The sequence below is a fragment of the Perognathus longimembris genome, chromosome 23 (genome assembly GCF_023159225.1).
Source record: "Perognathus longimembris pacificus isolate PPM17 chromosome 23, ASM2315922v1, whole genome shotgun sequence".
Classification (NCBI taxonomy): Eukaryota; Metazoa; Chordata; class Mammalia; order Rodentia; family Heteromyidae; genus Perognathus; species Perognathus longimembris.
The window spans coordinates 7,286,917-7,303,179 of record NC_063183.1 but is presented as its reverse complement, the minus strand read 5'-3'; the positions used below and the strand labels follow the sequence as shown (position 1 = coordinate 7,303,179).

Sequence of the window (16,263 nt, the reverse complement as noted above, 5' to 3'; positions counted from 1 at the left end):
ATAGAGGTCCCACATTACCCACAGGAGAGGAATAGGGAGCCACTGAAAGGGTGTGAGGACCAGTGGCTTACTCAGGTCTCCATCTGGAAAACCAGAGTCTAGAGGAGGAAGGGAGCCCCGGGTCTGTTTTCCAGGTAGCAATTCCAAGGGAAGTTCTCTGGGCCGTGGATGGGGTCCCATCTTCAGTCTCCAGTTGGAGTTTTGACAAGACAATGCCTCTTCTCTTCCCAAAGAGCAGGCACAGACTGGTCCCAGCTCTTCCCCGTGGAATGCTTCTTTCCCTGACTTGGACAGGAAGAGGACCAGGAAAGCTCTCCGGGAAGAAGGTACAAAGCAGAAGAGAGGGGTGGCTCCTCCCTGAGCAGCCTACGTATCTGCTACCCAATTATCTGTGAAAGCCTCTGCAACCCCATTTTCTGGCACAGCTTTCTGCTGTCCATTTGCTTCCTCCAACATTTTCTTGTACTGACGGTTGAAGAAGCCCACCTGTGGAGAGGAAGGAGAAAATCAAGAGAAGATCAGAGGCCAAGCATCCATGGCTCACACCTGTAATCCTAGCTACTCAGGAGGCTGAGTGGGAAGCTAGCCCGCGCAGAAAAATCTGAGACTTTTATCTCAAACTAACCATTAAAAAAAAAAAAAGGAAATAATGCCAGAAATGGGACCATGGGACCAAGTAGTAGCATGCCAGCTTTAAATGGAATACGTGAATGGACAATGCCAGGCCCCAAATCCAAGCCCCAGTACTGGTACCATAAATAAATGAGAAGAAGAGGAGAGAAGGAGGAGGAGAGAAGAGGGAAGAGGAGGAGAAAAGGGGCAGGAAGAGGAGGAGGAGGAGAGAAGGGGGAAGAGGAGGAGAAAAGGGACAGGAAGAGGAGGAGGAGGGGAAGGAGGGGGGGAGGAGGAGGGGAGGAGAAGGGGGAGGAAGAGGAGGAGGAGGAGGAGGAGGAGGAGGAGGAAGAGGGAGGAGGAGGGGGGGCAGGAGGAGGGAGATGATGACGATGATGATCAGAAGGTCCAGTACAAGAGAGGAGAGGTGACTGAGGGAAAAGGAGCTGTCACCATTTCTGGAGCATTGGCTATGTTTCCAGCACTAAAAACTTGTGTATACCGTGTAGTTACACAAGATTACATGGCTATCAAGTGAAAGAAACGTTTCTGACCATCACAGAAAGAAACAAAGATCTAGAGTGGACTCCATGAAAGAAAGCATGAAGTGAACAAAACCTGGGATGACTCCATATTGAATCCTGGGCCTGCTTTCTGCTGTGTCTACTACAAGGGGAACACAACCACACAGAGGGAGAAGTTGGTAGAAAAGGGAGAGAGGTGAGAGGAGGTCTGGGATCCAAGGGAGGACACTGCATGGGTGCACATGAGTGTACACACACACACACACACACACACTGGAGACCTTGGAAGCAGGAGGGAGTCTCTCACAGAAAGTGACTTTGTAAAGAGAAGGAGATTCCCACAGGAAATGTCCTGGGAAGGAGGAAGGAATCTCTCACAGGGAGTGACCTTGGAAGAGGGAGGGAGTTTCTCATAGGAAGTGACCTAGGATATGCCTTAGACTCCCAAATCACCTCTTTGTTTCCGGAAGGAAGAGTAGGATCCGAGCCTGGGGTTTGAAGTGGGCTAAAACACTCACCTTGTACAAGGCAGCTGTGATGAGGGCCAGCAGCAGCAGCCCACCCACGGAACTGCCCACGATGAGGGGAATAGGGTTGGGCACCTCGTAATTCTCCAGCACTGTCTTCACCTGATGGGAGGTGAACATGTCAGGGAATTGCAGGCCTCTAGATTCTCAGCTTCCCCGATGGCCAGCCTTTAGGTCCGTCCCATCCTCTCATCCCAGGCCCCTCTCCCAGGGCTGAGATGCAAAAGCATTCATCCATTCAGGGACAACTGTCCTGCCAGGGACCCTCCCCAAACCCTTCCCTCTGGGTCTGCAAATCCCCCAACCAGCACCATGAAGTCATTACCTGGGCCCTCAAGAACGCCTCCTGGCCTGGGAGCTGGGAATACACAGCTGTGTTGAACGTGATCTCAGCCACCGTTGTGACCAACACCTTCTTCTGCAATGTCTGCCGAGGGGAGAAGTTGCTGAGGGAGCTGGGTCTGAGGCATCAAGCTCAGAGCTCCAGGACTGCCCCGGCTTGAGGACGGCCCCGCGTGCCTCAGAGCACAGGTGTACACACCTTGCTGACCCAGCCGAAGCTGAGGTTGCCCTGCAGGAGGAAGTCCAGCTGCTCCTGGATGCCAAAGAAGGGGATGTCACAGCGGAACTTCAGGCAGTCTGCGATGGAGCAGTTCTGGGGACAGAGAAGCCATGTTGAACCAGCCAGAGGCAGGTGAATTATAAGGTAAGAGACAACATAAAACGGTTATATTGACGGGAAGTAGCAGTCCACCTAGTGTTATGCGATTCCTGAATTAAAAATCTCTGATGTGTGACCCAAGGTGGGCAATAGCCAGAAGCCCTCTGCCCAGAGCTCTCCTCACCAGCACGGGATCTTCCTTCATACGAGCCCGGAATTCAGACTGCTTGGGAACTATTCTCTCCGAAGAGCACTGGATAGATGGATTCTAGAAAGAAATAAAAAAGATATGGAGAGAATCATGTCTCAGTGTGGGATCTCAGAGATCCATGATGGATAGGAAGGTGGGAACCTAAGTACAAAAAGCTGCACAGTAAGAAGCACACAGTCTTGAGTACCTGGGGGTGTAGCTTCACTTCCGTCCACACAGCTGTCCCGCCTACTTCTACAGGTACCCAGAAGTGGATGCTCACGGGCAGATCCCTCTGTCCCAGGTTATGTGCCTGCTCAGAAGTCAGAACGGAGGCCTTCGTCAGACTCACAGCTCAGCCTGTTGTCCAGGGCCCAGCGCCCTGCTCAGCCTGAGCTGCGAGATGCCACCACCTGCCTGGTATCCGTGCTTCACCATGCCGCTCAGCTCGTGCTCTGTGGCTGAGAAGTTGAGGTATTTGGTGGACTCCTCCTGGCTGGAAGAGAAGAGGTGAGCGTGACTTTCACGTGCCAGGGCGCTCTCTTGAAGAGAGCCTGGCTCTGTCATGATGGGACAGAGGGAGTCAGGAGGCCTTAGAATGATGTGGAATGAGGGCTGTGGCTGAGCTGGGATAATAAAGTTCTAGGAGGGTTAGGATGTAGCAGTGGCAGTGTCCTGGGTTTGATCCCCAGTAACAAAAAGAAGAGAATATATGTGTGTATATATAGACAATATTGTTTCTCTATATATAATACATATATAGAATATGTTGTGTATATATATACAATATTCACCGTATATATAATACCTATCTGTAATATATATATATATATATATGTGTGTGTGTGTGTGTGTGTGTGTATGTATGTATGTATCCACAAACAACCAGGACTGGAAGTTCATTCCTATAACTCTATCTACTCAGGAAGTTGAGATCTGAGGATCATGGTCCAAAGCCAGCGCAAGCAGAAAAGTCCATGAGAGTCTTATCTCCAAAGAACCACTAGAAAACCAGAAGTGGAGCAGTGGATCAAAGTAATAGAGCACTGGCCTTGAGCAGAAAAGCTTAGGGACAGCACGAAGGCCCAATGACCAAAAAATAAAAAAAGAAGAAGATTATAGAGGATGTGCAGATATGACCCAAATGGTAGTGCACCTTGAACAACAACCAAAAAAAAATGCTAAGTAAGAACACAAAGCACTAAGTTCAGGCTCCAGTACTGTCTTGTACCCATGCTCACACACACACAGACACACACACAGACACACAGACACACACACACACAGATACACACACACACACACACACACACACACTCCTCCTGCCCTAGTTAGGTGGAGAAGAAGCTTGATTCCAGGCGCCAGACGCCTACCACATACCTGCTGACCACAGCATAGACCGCGTACTTCACCGGCAGCTCCTGCTCTAAGGTGCTCTTGCTGGTCCTGGGTGAGTTGTTCTCACTGGAGAAAGAGGACACAGCCCCTTGGGCAAGGGCCCCAGAAGGGCAGGCTAGACTGTGACACCCAGGGGAGCGGGGACAAGAGGACAAGGTGGCTCCCCTGAATCTTTTGCCATGCTCACCTGGTCACATTGGCTGTCATGAGTAGCTTGTCTCCCAACATGGCTTTGGGGGAGACATCAAAAGTAGCCAAGAAGAAAATCTGAACAAGAGGGAAGAAAGAGAAGTTGAGGAAGGGGTAAGGCAGGAGGGGGACAGTCAGGAGGGGTGGACGGGAGCCAGGCTGACCCGTGTGCCACCGTAGAAGATGACATGGCCGATGTGGCAGCTGGTGCTCCTGATGTTCAGGTCCTCAGTTTGGACGCTGTCACAGGTCAGGGTGAGTGGGCGCTGATGCAGCGAGCTCTTAGGCAAAGGCAAGTGGAACAGCACTGATGAGGATTGATTAGGGATCCGAGAGACTCAGCATCCCAAGAACACTGTCCTTGAACCCACCTTAGGATGTTTTGGTGGGGCTCAAACATGGGGCCTGGGCACAGTGCTTTAGCTCCCCCCCACCCTCAGGGCTAGTAACTCTGCCACTGAAGCCAAACCCTTACTTCCAGCTTTTTGCTGATCAATGGGACAATAGGAGTCCCACACCTTTTTTTTTCTACCAGGCTGGTTTTAAAACACAGTCCTCAGATCTCAGCCTCCTGAGTAGCTAGGATGACAGGTGTGAGCCACCAGAGCCCAGCTAGGAACTCATTTCTGATAGGCATGTCTTTAAATGCCCAAAGTGAAGTGCATTCGCCCTTCCAGCCCACCCAGCCCAGCCTAGACCTGGTGGCCTATTAGAGGCTGATGAGCCATGACCCCCTAGCCTGAGCTCTGACCTAATACAACCCACTGGCTTCATCCTTTCCCAAGGGGGAGCACCTGGCTTCCAGTCACTCGCCGATAGGACAGCCCTGCTGGGTAGATGAAGGTAATTGTGGTACCGTAGGAATCCTCGCCATCGTTGGACACTGTCACGTTCACATTTAGGTCTAGGGTCATTCCCACCACCACAGTCTGCAGGCTGAGTGTTGGGAGTGAAAAGATGAGATGATTCTGTGACTGAGGTCAGATATGGTCTAGGGGGTGACCCATGAGATGGGGGTGGGGGTGTTAGGTAGGCAAGGGAGAGGACATTTGAGTCCCTGGGGGAAGGGAGACAGGGCAGAGGCAGCAGAGCCAGGTCCTGGGAGGAAGGGTGTGGCCAGAAGGCAGATCTAGGGGCTAGAAGTTCACCCTGAGAAGTCGAAGGTGACACCAAGGTCATCCTGGCAGATGTGGTCAGCTCCACAGTTCTTCTCAAAAGGGAGCTGAGAGAAAAGCAAGGAAAGGTTGTGTGGAAATCTAGAGGCAGCTCCCTCTGCCCGCCGACTAGAGCGGGCAACACCACAGGAGGCCCAACTCACCGAAGCCGTGTAGTAGGTCTTCATGTTCTTATCCAACATAGGAGTGAGATTTTTGAAGGAAGACAGGGGCAGGCCCACTAGAGAGAAGTTGAGGCGCAAGGTGATGGGGGTTACCGCCTCCTCCACACAGTCCTAGAGGGTGGGCAGTGAAAGCTGGTGCTTAGGAAATCACCAAGCAGTGACTTTGTCCAGTCGTCCTGTCTGTAAAGGGGGAGATGACAACTCGGCCTCAATGAGCAAGTGCTACACTGCTCCACAAAACCTTGCTCACCCAGGCAGAAAACACACCCTGTTCTTTTCTTTGCCTAGCCTGTTGCCAGCCCCCCCCCCCAGCAATGATGCCCACCTACACTCACACCCGTGTCTGTACAAGGCCCTCTTACCGGGAGGAGTAATTCCACTTGTTTGCAATGCGAGCTCAGTCCAAGGACTTCATTCCAGGTCAGAATCCGTGTCTTTGTGTCCTTGAAGATGGCACGGGGAATTGGACGGCCAGGGTCCAGGGCCAGGTCAAAGGTCATGGAGCTTTGAAGGTTGCCTGTAAGGGAAAGCAGAATAGGAGAGCACCAGACAACAAGTGAGCAAACAGGAAGTTCTGGAGGTTCCACAGGCAGGGGCTGCAGAAGTGTGGGTTGTCCTGGGTCACTCACCTAGCTGCTGCTTAGAACTTTCAGTAACATGAAGGCAGACATCGGCACGGCCCAGTGTCTGGACGGTGGCTTGGTGGTTCTGACACTGGAACACAGTCCTGGAGATCTCTGCAGGTGAGAAGCGGATGTTTGCAGAAACCTGGAGGATGGGTCTGGTCCTGTAGGCAAACACAAAGCTGAGACGCTGTCCAGGGTACTTCCTGGGAGCACTAACCTGCAAGTGGGGAGGCCTGGGGACCCTCACCCAGACCTCAGGCAGAGGAGGAATGTCTGAGGAAGGTTCTCACCTGAGCAGCAGCACACGGTCCCGGGACCCCACGGCCAGGTCCACCAGTCCATCCCGGGTGAGGTCCTGACCCCCACTCAGCGACTGCCCAAAATACTGGAGGCTGGAGGAGAGCTGGGAGGCTGCAATCCTCTGCCCAGAAGAGGAGGAGGGGAGAGGGGGAGGGTACTGATTAGAGTGCCAAGGTGGGTGCACCACCAAATGAACTACACATCCACTCCCAGCTTTTGGCTGCTTAACTAGACATAAGGGTCTCTCAGAGTTGTCTGGTTTTGAACCATGATTCCCAGAGCTCCACCTCCTGAGTAGCTAGGATTATAGGCATAAGCCACCAAATATCAGAAAGTATTTTTTCAGTTTGCATTTGCTTGATGTTTGCCAAGGAAAGCAGCCATTTATCCTAGTGACTCCTATTGCTATCCTCCTGGGCAGAGAGATCCTAGAGGCATATTTCATGGATGGCAAGAATGCAATGAAAATCATATATCATCCAGGGATGAGAAGACACATGTCCTGAAACCTATACATAGGAGCAACAGGAAACCACTGAGAGACAGAGCACTGGGTTAGGAGTCAGAAGTTACCATCCCTAGTCCTCTGGATCCTGGACAGGTCAAATTACACCTGGAAAACAGGTTCGCTATAGAAGTGAAGCTATGGATCAAGTGGTAGAGCACCAACCTTGAGAGAGAAAAAAAGAAGGTAATTTGAGAGTGCATGAGGCTCTGAGTTCAAGCTCCAATCCAATACACACACACACACACACACACACACACACACACACACACACACAAACACAAAGTAAAACAGGTTTGTTGAGCTGGGGCCTGTGTATCTTGTACATTGTTGGGTGATTAAGAAGCCTGAATGGGACACTCCTGGAACATGGAGCTGTGCTATGAAGCAGTACATCTATTGATCAGAGTTGCCATTTCTTAAAGACACAGGTTTGACTTGCTACAAAAGGGATGAGTGCTGGAGAAAGGCAAGAGAAGCATCCAGACACTCTCACAGTCATGAAGCACAACAACAGGGCCTCACCTGGGTGTGTTCAGGGCCCAAGTCCAGGCCTGGGGTGCCATGAAAGATATAAACAGCACCGCGGTTCTCCTCCTCTCCTGGAGCCCCAACGGCCACGTCTGTCAGCTTGTCCCAGTTCACGTCTCCAAGTATGGTCAGGGCTGCCCCAAAGCGGGCCAAGGGATGGCCCTGTTCCCCACGGAGAACAGACACACACCGCCACGGAGCCCTCTGCACAATACAACCAGTGTCAGCCCACCCCAGGCCGGACCACCAGCCCCTGCCCCCACCCAGCCCAGCCCCATCTGCCACTCACCCCCCTGGGCATGGGGCACACAGACACCTGGCCCCCTCGGGTCTGCTCATAGTAATGGGGAGCCCCAATGAGGATCAGGTCAGTGTTGCCATCTCCATTGACATCCACAGAGCACAGGGAGGCCCCAAAGTAGGAGCCAATCTGGAGGGCAAAGCCTGAAGTCACCTGCCTGAACCCCCAGCCTCCTCCCCTTCTGCACACAGCCACCCCACCCCCTTGGGGTCCACCCCCATCCTCCCTACACACCCACCTGGGTTCCTGTGAATTCAGCATTTGGCTGCCATTGCCCCGATTCCTGGGTGAACATGACAACCTTCCCCGTGTGCTGGTAACGAGGGGCCCCCAAGACCAGGCTCCGCGCCCGCTTCCACAGGGCCACCTGGGTGGAGTAACCTGCAGGGACCAGGCCTCAGCACCAGGGCAACTCCCCTACTTCCCAGCAGCCCGTCCAGGCCTTCCTTACCTAGGTAGGCATCCCTCATGTCCACATTCTCCTTAGACATGTTGATGAAATTTGGGGCCCTAGAGGGGGAGTGCAGGAAGGCACCTCCAGACCAGTCGAAGCTACCCACGGCCCCCAAAACTGGTCCATCCTGGGAGGAAAGGATTCCAGAACTGAGCAGGCTGGAGTAAGAAGACAGCCTAGTCTGAAGAGAACCTGCCCCTAGCTTCATACCACCAACCCCCTCCTCTTCCTCTCCCTCATCCTCCATCCTCAGCCACAAAGAAACCACTCACAGGGGTGAAGGCCGCACTGAAGCCTTCCTGGGACATCTCCAGTTCAAATGAACTACTGCTTCCGGTCCCTGTACCTGCAAAGACACAATGCCAGAGGCTTCAGGGAGAAAGATGGGCTTGGCCAAGTCCAAGGAGGAGACTTAGGGTCAGCATTATACTGGAAAGTAGCCAGGAGAGGCCATGATGCCTGAGCACATGTAAAGCCAGTAGCTCCCTGTCTGACATACCCTCGATGTCAAAGATCTTGTCTTTCAGCTGTTTTTGAATCTGCTTCAGTGCATCAAAGTTCTCCACATTAAATACATAGTCCTGGGGAGGACTTGAGGCGATGGTATTTAGTTCGTTCCAAGATTCTGGCGTTTGAAAAGCCTCTCCAACCTGCTCTCAGAAAACACCAATTCACCATGAAAATCACCCATGGTGGGGGCAGGGGGAACCTATGTGTAGTTAGGGACCAGTGGCTCATGCCTTTCATCCTAGCTGCACAGTCAGCTGAGATCTGAGGACTGTTGTCTTAAGCCAGCCTGGGCAGTAAAGTCTACAAGACCCTTATCTCAAAGGAAGCACACAAAAAGCCAGAAATGGAGCTATGGCTTAACGTGGTAGTGCACTGGCCTTGAGCACAAAAGCTCAAGGACAGCACCCAGGCCCTGACTTCAAGACCCATGAGCCCTACAGGGTTCATCTTGCAGGAGACATGGGAAAGAAAATGAGATTGGCTAGCATCAAGGAGGTGAAGAAAGAGGACACTGAGTCTCTGGCTGAGGACAGTGGACTTCATGCCCCACAGATGTGAAAGCTGGAGGCTTCTAATCTTGAAAGAAGCTTCCTGTAGAAGGACATGAGGGAGGCAGTGGAAAGCTGGAGCATACCCCGATGGCAAAGCGGATGATGCCCGCGGCGTTGGCTGGAGGTATCACTTGGGAATACTCCTTCTTGTCACCATATTTCCTGCCATCTGTAATAACGATGAGGATCTTGGGGACATCTTTGCGGGCTCCTTTTGCAGCAGTGAACATGTCCTTTCTGTCAGGAAATTTAAAGGTGGGGAGGAAGTGCTGGTCAGCCATCAGTGGCTCATGCCTACAACCCTAGCTACTCAGCAAGCCGAGCTCTCAGGATCCATTCAAAGTCAGCTCAGGCAGGAAAGTCTGCAAGACTCCAGCATCCACTTAATTAAAAAAAAAAAAAAAAAGCTGAAACTGTGGCTCAAGTGATAGAGCACTAACCTTGAATGAAAATGCTCAAGGACAGCACACAGGCCTTGAATTCAAGCCCCAGAACTCACAGAAAAAAATTATATACATATATACATATGTATATATATATTAATTTAAAGGCAGGCACTGGTGTCTCACTCCTGTAATCCTAGCTGCTTAGGAAGCTGAGATCTGAGGAACATAGTCCAAAGCCAGCCTGGGCAGGAAAGTCCTGTGAGGATATATTATGCTTTTAATGCCAGCATTGGAGCTTGAACTCAGGATGTGGGTGCTGTCCCTGAGCCTCTTTGTGCTAAAAACGAGTGTTCTACCACTTGAGTCACAGTTTCACTTCTGGCCTTTTCTGAGTACTTTATTGGACTTTCTTGCCTAGGCTGCTCTTTGAACAGTAATCCTCAGATCTCAGCTTCCTGAGTAGTTAGTATTAAAGGCAGGAGCCAAGGGTGCTTAGCACCTGTGAAAATTTTACCTCCAATTAACCACTCAAAACCTGGAACTGGCACTGTGGTTCAAAGTGGTAGAGCACTAGCCTTGTGCAAAAGAGCTCAGAGACAGTGCCTATGCCATGAGCTCAAGCACCATGAAAAGAAGGAGGGGGAAGAGGAGGAAGACAAGGAAGGAGATGGAGAAGGAGAAGAAGAGGAGGAGAAGGAAGAGGAAGAGAAGGAAGAGGAGGAGAAGGAAGAGGAGGAGGAGGAGGAGGAGGAGGAGGAGGAGGAGGAGGAGGAGGAGGAGGAGGAGGAGGAGGAGGAGGAGGAGGAGGAGGAGGAGGACTGAAAAGAGGATCTAGAGACCTCATTAGAGACCTCAATCTCCTTTGAAAGAATGTAGCCATATCCTTTCCCCTGGAGACCTCAGTCCTACTCAAGGGCCCCAGAGTAGGTAAGCTGGCCATTCATGTGGGAGGGAGCAGGGAGGGTACTTTGAGAAGGGAGAGGTCTGGACTCACCTGACTGTATCAATGGCTGTGGCAGTTCTGGTGTTTGCTTTTTCCTGATGTATATTGTTCAGCAGGCTCTGGGGGTTTGAACTTTTGGCATACGCACTGAAGGTGAAGTGTACCTGGACGCTGTAGGAGAACTGCACCAGGGAGAACTGAGAGAACCACAGAATGCTAGAGACCAAGCTGATTTCCACAGCACCCCAGCTCTGCCCAGCCACGCCCTCTCGCACTGCCTTCCCACCCACCAGGCCACACCTGAGCACCGGATCCATGAAACTGGCTCATCACAGACTTCACGAAGTTTAGCATTTTGGTGAAGTCATGAGGGTGGATGCTTCCTGAGCCATCAATGAGGAATACAATATCCTGTTCCTGCTTGGGGCACTCTGGAAAAGACCAAAAATCACACTCCAAAGCCAGGAAAACCTATGTCTTCTCCAGCCCCGATCTGGGGATCAAAGCTCAGCAGCCCAGCTGGGTCTTCTCCTTGTCAGGGCCACAGTTTCCAAGTCCCCTGGCTGAGACGCAGGGCAGTCTCTTTATGCCTCAAGAAGAGGCCACAACTGGCTCAACTCCTTCACCCTGCACAACCACTGACAGCTTCTCCCATCTGGAGGACAGCCTCAAAGCCACCTCCTTACACAACCGCCATTGTGCCCCTTTCCTTGAACCTGATCCCATTTCTTCTAAACACCCTCAGTGTCCCGCCAGGATAGGACCTGCACCAGCTCTGCCCATCGGTCCACATGGGACAGTCAATACCAAACTACACTCTGTGTCTGTGTCTGTGTCTGTGTGTGTGTGCATGTGCACCAATACTGGAGCTTGAACTCAGAGCCTGGGTGCTGTCCTTTAGCTGTTTTACTCAAGATTAGCCCTCTACCACTTGAGGCACAGCTCCACTTCCAGCTTTTTCCTGATTTACTGAGGGGCTGGAAATATGGCCTTGTGGCAAGATTGCTTGCCTTGTATACAGGAAGCCCTAGGTTCGATTCCTCAGCATCACATACATAGAAACAGCCAGAAGTGGCACTGTGGTTCAAGTGGCAGAGTACTAGCCTTGAGCAGAAAGAAGCCAGGAAAGTGCTCAGGCCCTGAGTTCAAGGCACAGGAATGGCAACAAAACAAACAAAAAAACCCACAAAAGCAATAGTTACAAAACTATTTGGTGTAAACAACTGTACAACTCATGGCGGGATGGAGGGAGAGGGGGTGGGGCAATGTGGGGGCCATGGGGGAATGAGGAAGGAGGTATGAAGTTGGATAAGGAATGTACTCATTGCCTTACATATGAAACTGTAACCCCGCTGAACTTCACTTTGACAATAAAGAAAAAAAAAAAGAATTTAATTTTTTTTTTAAAAAAAGTCTCACTGACTCTCCTGCCTGGGCTGGCTTTGGACCTTGCTCCTCTGATCTCAGCCTCTTGAGTAGCTAGGAAGACAATCATGAGCCACCAGAGCCAGAAAGATTCTTTCTTTTTCTTATCCAGTCTGGAAAAGTGCTTCTGACCCCACTGCAGCCCCATTGGATGTGTAATATGGGGTCCCCAGAAGAGCTGGGGGTCAAGAACACTCACCCCGCTGGAACTTTGGGAGCCTTTCTTTCTGCTGGAAAGATGGGGCCAGCAGGAAGCATAACCCGTTCAAATGGATATTCTCTCTGCATTCCTTCTGTAACGTGGGGCCACAGGCCTAGAAACAAAGGGAGATGCTAGAAGGGGGCTGCCTCTGCTCCCCAGCCCGACCTCCTATCCCAGCACCTCCACCCTCCACAAGACACACACCTGCCTAGGGACCCTCCTGTGACCCAAGACAACTCACCAGAAGCTGGGAGGGGTTGGAGGCAGCTGCCAGGGACAGGCCTAAGGACATGGTCACAGCCTCTGGGGGCACTGAGGAGATAGATAATCATGTGGTTACCACGGAGACCCAAGAATGAGTTAGCGCTGGGTGGGTCTGATCAAGACACAGGGAGCCTGGCAGGCCAAGAGGACCCATGGGTCCTAGTGGAGCCGACGAAGTGCAGGGATGTGGTGGTGGGAGGCCTAAGGGGGTCTGCAGACAGCACACAGCAGAAGTAAGCGTGTTGGGCCCCAGGGCTTGGGAGCCAGGACCCGGGCAGGGGCAGGGGCTCACCCTGCAGCTGGATGGGCTGACACTGCCCTGTGGCATAGCCACACTTGTAGAGGCCGCCTCTTTGGTTGGCGGCCTTCATTTCATGGGGGGCTCCAACCACCACCCTACAAGGGAGAAAAGAACACTGTTGGTAAAAGTGCAGACAGGACTGGGAATGTGGCTTAGTGGCAGAGTGCTTGCCTAGCATGCATGAAGCCCTGGGTTCGATTCCTCAATACCACATACATAGAAACAGCTAGAAGTACCTCTGTGGCTCAAGTCATACCGTGCTAGCCTTGAGCACAGAGAGGCTTGGGGACAATGCCCAGGCCTTTAGTTCAAGCCCTAGGGCTGGCTACAAAACAGAAAAAGTTCAGAGAAAACCAGGAGTTGGTGACTCACACCTGTAACTGTAGCTACTCAGGAGGGTGAGCTCTGATGATTGAAGTTCAAAGCCAGTCCAGACAGAAAGTACATAAGACTCTCAGTCAGATGCTGGTGGCTCAGACCTATAATCTTGCTACTGAGAAGGCTGAGATCTGAGGATGAGTGTTCAAATCCAACCAGGATAAGAAAGTCCACGACACTTTTATCTCCAATAAACCAGCAGAAACCGGAAGTGGAGCTCTGGCTCAAAGTGGTAGAGTGCCAGCCTTGAGCAAAAGAGTTTAGAGATTCTTATGAGTTCAACACCCCCCCCCAAGACACACACACACCCGCACGCACACACTCACACTCACATACACACACAAATATAAACAAACCAGCATTGGTAGCTTACACCTATAATTCTAGCTACTCAGGAGTCTGAGATCTAATGATTAATATTCAAAGCCAGCCCAAGCAGAAAAGTCCATAAGACTCTTTATCTACTAGCAAAAAGCAGAAGCCAGAGATATGGCTCCAGTGATAAAGTTCCAGCCTTGAGCACAGAATGTTAAATAGGAGCACAAGGCCCTAACTTCAGGTCCCACCACTGACTGACTAAAAGGGTAGGGGGGTGGGGAGAGGTAGACAGTAGAACTCAACTGCTTGAGCCTCTGAGCCTTATATGGAGATTAGCCACAAGTTGAACTCTGCAGAGGTGGAATGGTGGAAATTTTTCCTCTTTTTGTCACTAGTATATGCCTGATGAATTATAGTAGGTGCCCAATAAACATTTATTGAATGGCTGGTTCCTTCTGAGACTGCTGTGTGGACTTACTCAGTGCCCACCTATTGGTACTCAGTAGTCACTCAATAAATGTTAGCCGTGAATTCAAGAGTCCATGAGATTCTTATCTCTAAATAACCCACCGAGACCCTAGCCTGGTGGCATGACTCAAATGGTAGAGCACCAGACTATTGTTGCAGAACTGGGGAGGCACGGGGTTCTCTGCACAGAGAGCTTGCTCACCACCTTGTCCTTACCAGGAACTGTCATATTGGACCACACTGTATCCAAACCCGGCACTTCCCATTTGAAAGCTCATCGGTTTTTCTACCTCCAGGTTGAACCCCAGAGAAACAGCAATACCTTTGGGGCAAGGAGCAAGAAGAGAGCTTTAGAAAAGGATCTTCTCTTGCCTGACCATGACCCCTCCCCTCTGGGCTCCATCTCCCAGGACCCCGCTTCCTGCTCTCTTCTAGGCCCAATCCCTCAGAGTCCTCTGGCTTTACCCAGCTTCCCTCTCTCCTCCACATGAGGCACAACTGCATCACCACCCCTAGATCTGCAGTCAACTTTCAATTCTTTTCTACAGACCTCTGCTCCGGCTCTGAAGACAGCCCTCCCTCACCTCTTCCCCTGGCTCAGGTCTGCCATCCTAGCTACTCAAGAGGCTGAGATCTGATGATCACAGTTGGAACCCAGACCAGGCAGACAAATCTGAGCCACTCTTACTCTAATTCACTAACAAAAGGGCAGAAGTAGGGGCTGGGAATATGGCTTAGTGGTAGAGTGTGCTTGCCTGGTATGCATGAAGTTCTGGATTCCATTCCTCAGCACCACATATGCAGAAAAAGCCAAAAGTGGTGCTGTGGCTCAAGTGGTAGAGTGCTAGCCTTGAGCAAAAGCAGCTCAGGCCCTGAGTTCAAGCCCCAGTACCGGCAAAAAAAAAAGGGGGGAGCAGAAGTAGAGATGTGGCTCTAACTAGTAAAGCACCAGCCTTGAGCAGGAAATAGCCAAGGGTAAGTAAGAGGCACTGAGTTCAAGCCCCAGTACTGGTGCACACAAAAATGGAAGGAAAGACAGAGAGACAGAGAAGGGGGGGACTTCTAAACTGTCAAGTCAACTGACCTCTTCCTGAATGACTTCCTTAGCATCCACTCCCTCTATGAATTCCAAATCCCAACCCTCCAATGTCACTCCAATGTCAAGTCTCTCTCACTCCCTGGCCCTGCTCCCAGCCACAGGCCTTGGCTGTGTAGGGCTGGGATCCCAAGTTCCCCTGCTGGAGAAGCAGACTCACCCATACTCAGGAGGAGAGCAGTGCACAGCCCGCTCATGGCTGGAACGTCAAGCTCAGAGGTGGATGCTCTGAGCGTCTGGGCTGAAAGACTGAGGAAGAAGTGAGTGGAGAGGTGATGAGGAGGCTGGAGCTGAGATGGAAGTAGTCATCTTGTGTCTGAGGTCAGAGTCCTGCCCTGCAGGCAGGACTTCAATGGGCAAAGAAGAGACCAAAGCAACCCACACACTCTGCTCCCAGAGAGAGCTCCTCGTCAGGATGACTCGCCATGGCTGGGCTGAGGAGACGCAACTCCTCGTCTTGACTTCACCCTCTCAGTGGCCTCTCATATTGGCAGAAGGCTCCCTTTAATCTTGCCTTGCCAGTCCACCTGGGGAGTGGAGGGGGCCCACCCCAGATTTTCCAGACCTTCTACTCCTAGCCTAGAAGTCTCTAGGCCAAAGGGTGAGCACAGAGCGGGCATTCGCTTGTTCACCTACTCTCTCCATTGGTGGCCATTTATTCAACAAGCCAAATTCAAGGCTCATTTGTCTGAGCCCTTTGCTAGGTGAGAACTCCTTTCTTTGCACAATGGTGGCCCTGGGGTCAGTGGGGAAGGCTAGGGGGTAAAAAGCCACACAGCTGCCACCGAGCGGATGTGCTCTCACCTCTGCTGCAAAGGCCAAGGGCGGGGGCCTCCAGGAAGTCTCCCCAGAGTCAGGGGTCGAAGGGTACAGGGGAGGATGTTTCAGCATTTGGCGGGGGGGGTAACTGTATTTTTTTTTTGTACTAGGGGATCGAACCCAGGACGTTGAACTTGCTAGGCAACCACTTTGCAACTGAGCTATCTCCCAGCCCTGGGGGAGGGTGATTCAAAAGGGGCTTCCAGATGTGGACCAGGCATGAAATGGAGAGCTGTGTGTGGGGTCAGTGTTGTCAGCCATGACAGGAGAAGATGTGGTCACCTTGAATGGAGGGGTTGGCCCAAGAGGAGAAAGCAAACCTTGACTCCTGGAAGTCCCCTCTCTTATGACACCTTGGTTTTGTTCTGCAGACAAGAAGGGAGCATATAAGGGAATTCACACAGATGGGGACCTTCAGATGCTCCTTTCAGAAGGCTGGAAAGTG

General features: G+C 51.6%; 1 protein-coding gene across 1 annotated transcript; it reads right to left on the bottom strand.

The window, feature by feature from the left end:
* Positions 1–366: 366 nt before the first annotated feature.
* On the bottom strand, positions 367–15,196 carry LOC125341066 (integrin alpha-X-like). The gene is made up of 30 exons (XM_048333073.1): positions 15,160–15,196; positions 14,120–14,225; positions 12,731–12,834; positions 12,416–12,486; positions 12,172–12,286; positions 10,848–10,978; positions 10,599–10,744; positions 9,302–9,455; positions 8,657–8,807; positions 8,430–8,503; positions 8,155–8,284; positions 7,942–8,084; positions 7,692–7,832; positions 7,397–7,606; positions 6,357–6,487; positions 6,070–6,227; positions 5,803–5,957; positions 5,420–5,551; positions 5,250–5,323; positions 4,896–5,037; positions 4,266–4,382; positions 4,100–4,179; positions 3,895–3,978; positions 2,932–3,010; positions 2,723–2,827; positions 2,509–2,592; positions 2,205–2,318; positions 1,989–2,090; positions 1,655–1,765; positions 367–486 (listed from the first exon to the last, which is right to left on the bottom strand). The coding sequence occupies exons 1-30, from the start codon at positions 15,194–15,196 to the stop codon at positions 367–369; spliced, it is 3,501 nt and encodes a 1,166-aa protein (XP_048189030.1).
* Between the last annotated feature and the right edge of the window lie 1,067 nt (positions 15,197–16,263).

What these genes read in the sequence shown, in the direction of transcription:
- LOC125341066 (XM_048333073.1), bottom strand. Translation starts at nt 15,196, where the DNA reads ATGAGCGGGCTGTGCACTGCTCTCCTCCTGAGTATGG. An exon ending in GCTCCCAAAGTTCCAGCGGG is followed by an intron (nt 10,979 to 12,171) that starts GTGAGTGTTCTT and finishes GGTCTTTTCCAG; the next exon opens with AGTGCCCCAAGCAGGAACAG. An exon ending in TGAAGGAAGATCCCGTGCTG is followed by an intron (nt 2,319 to 2,508) that starts GTGAGGAGAGCT and finishes CTCTGTCCCCAG; the next exon opens with AACTGCTCCATCGCAGACTG.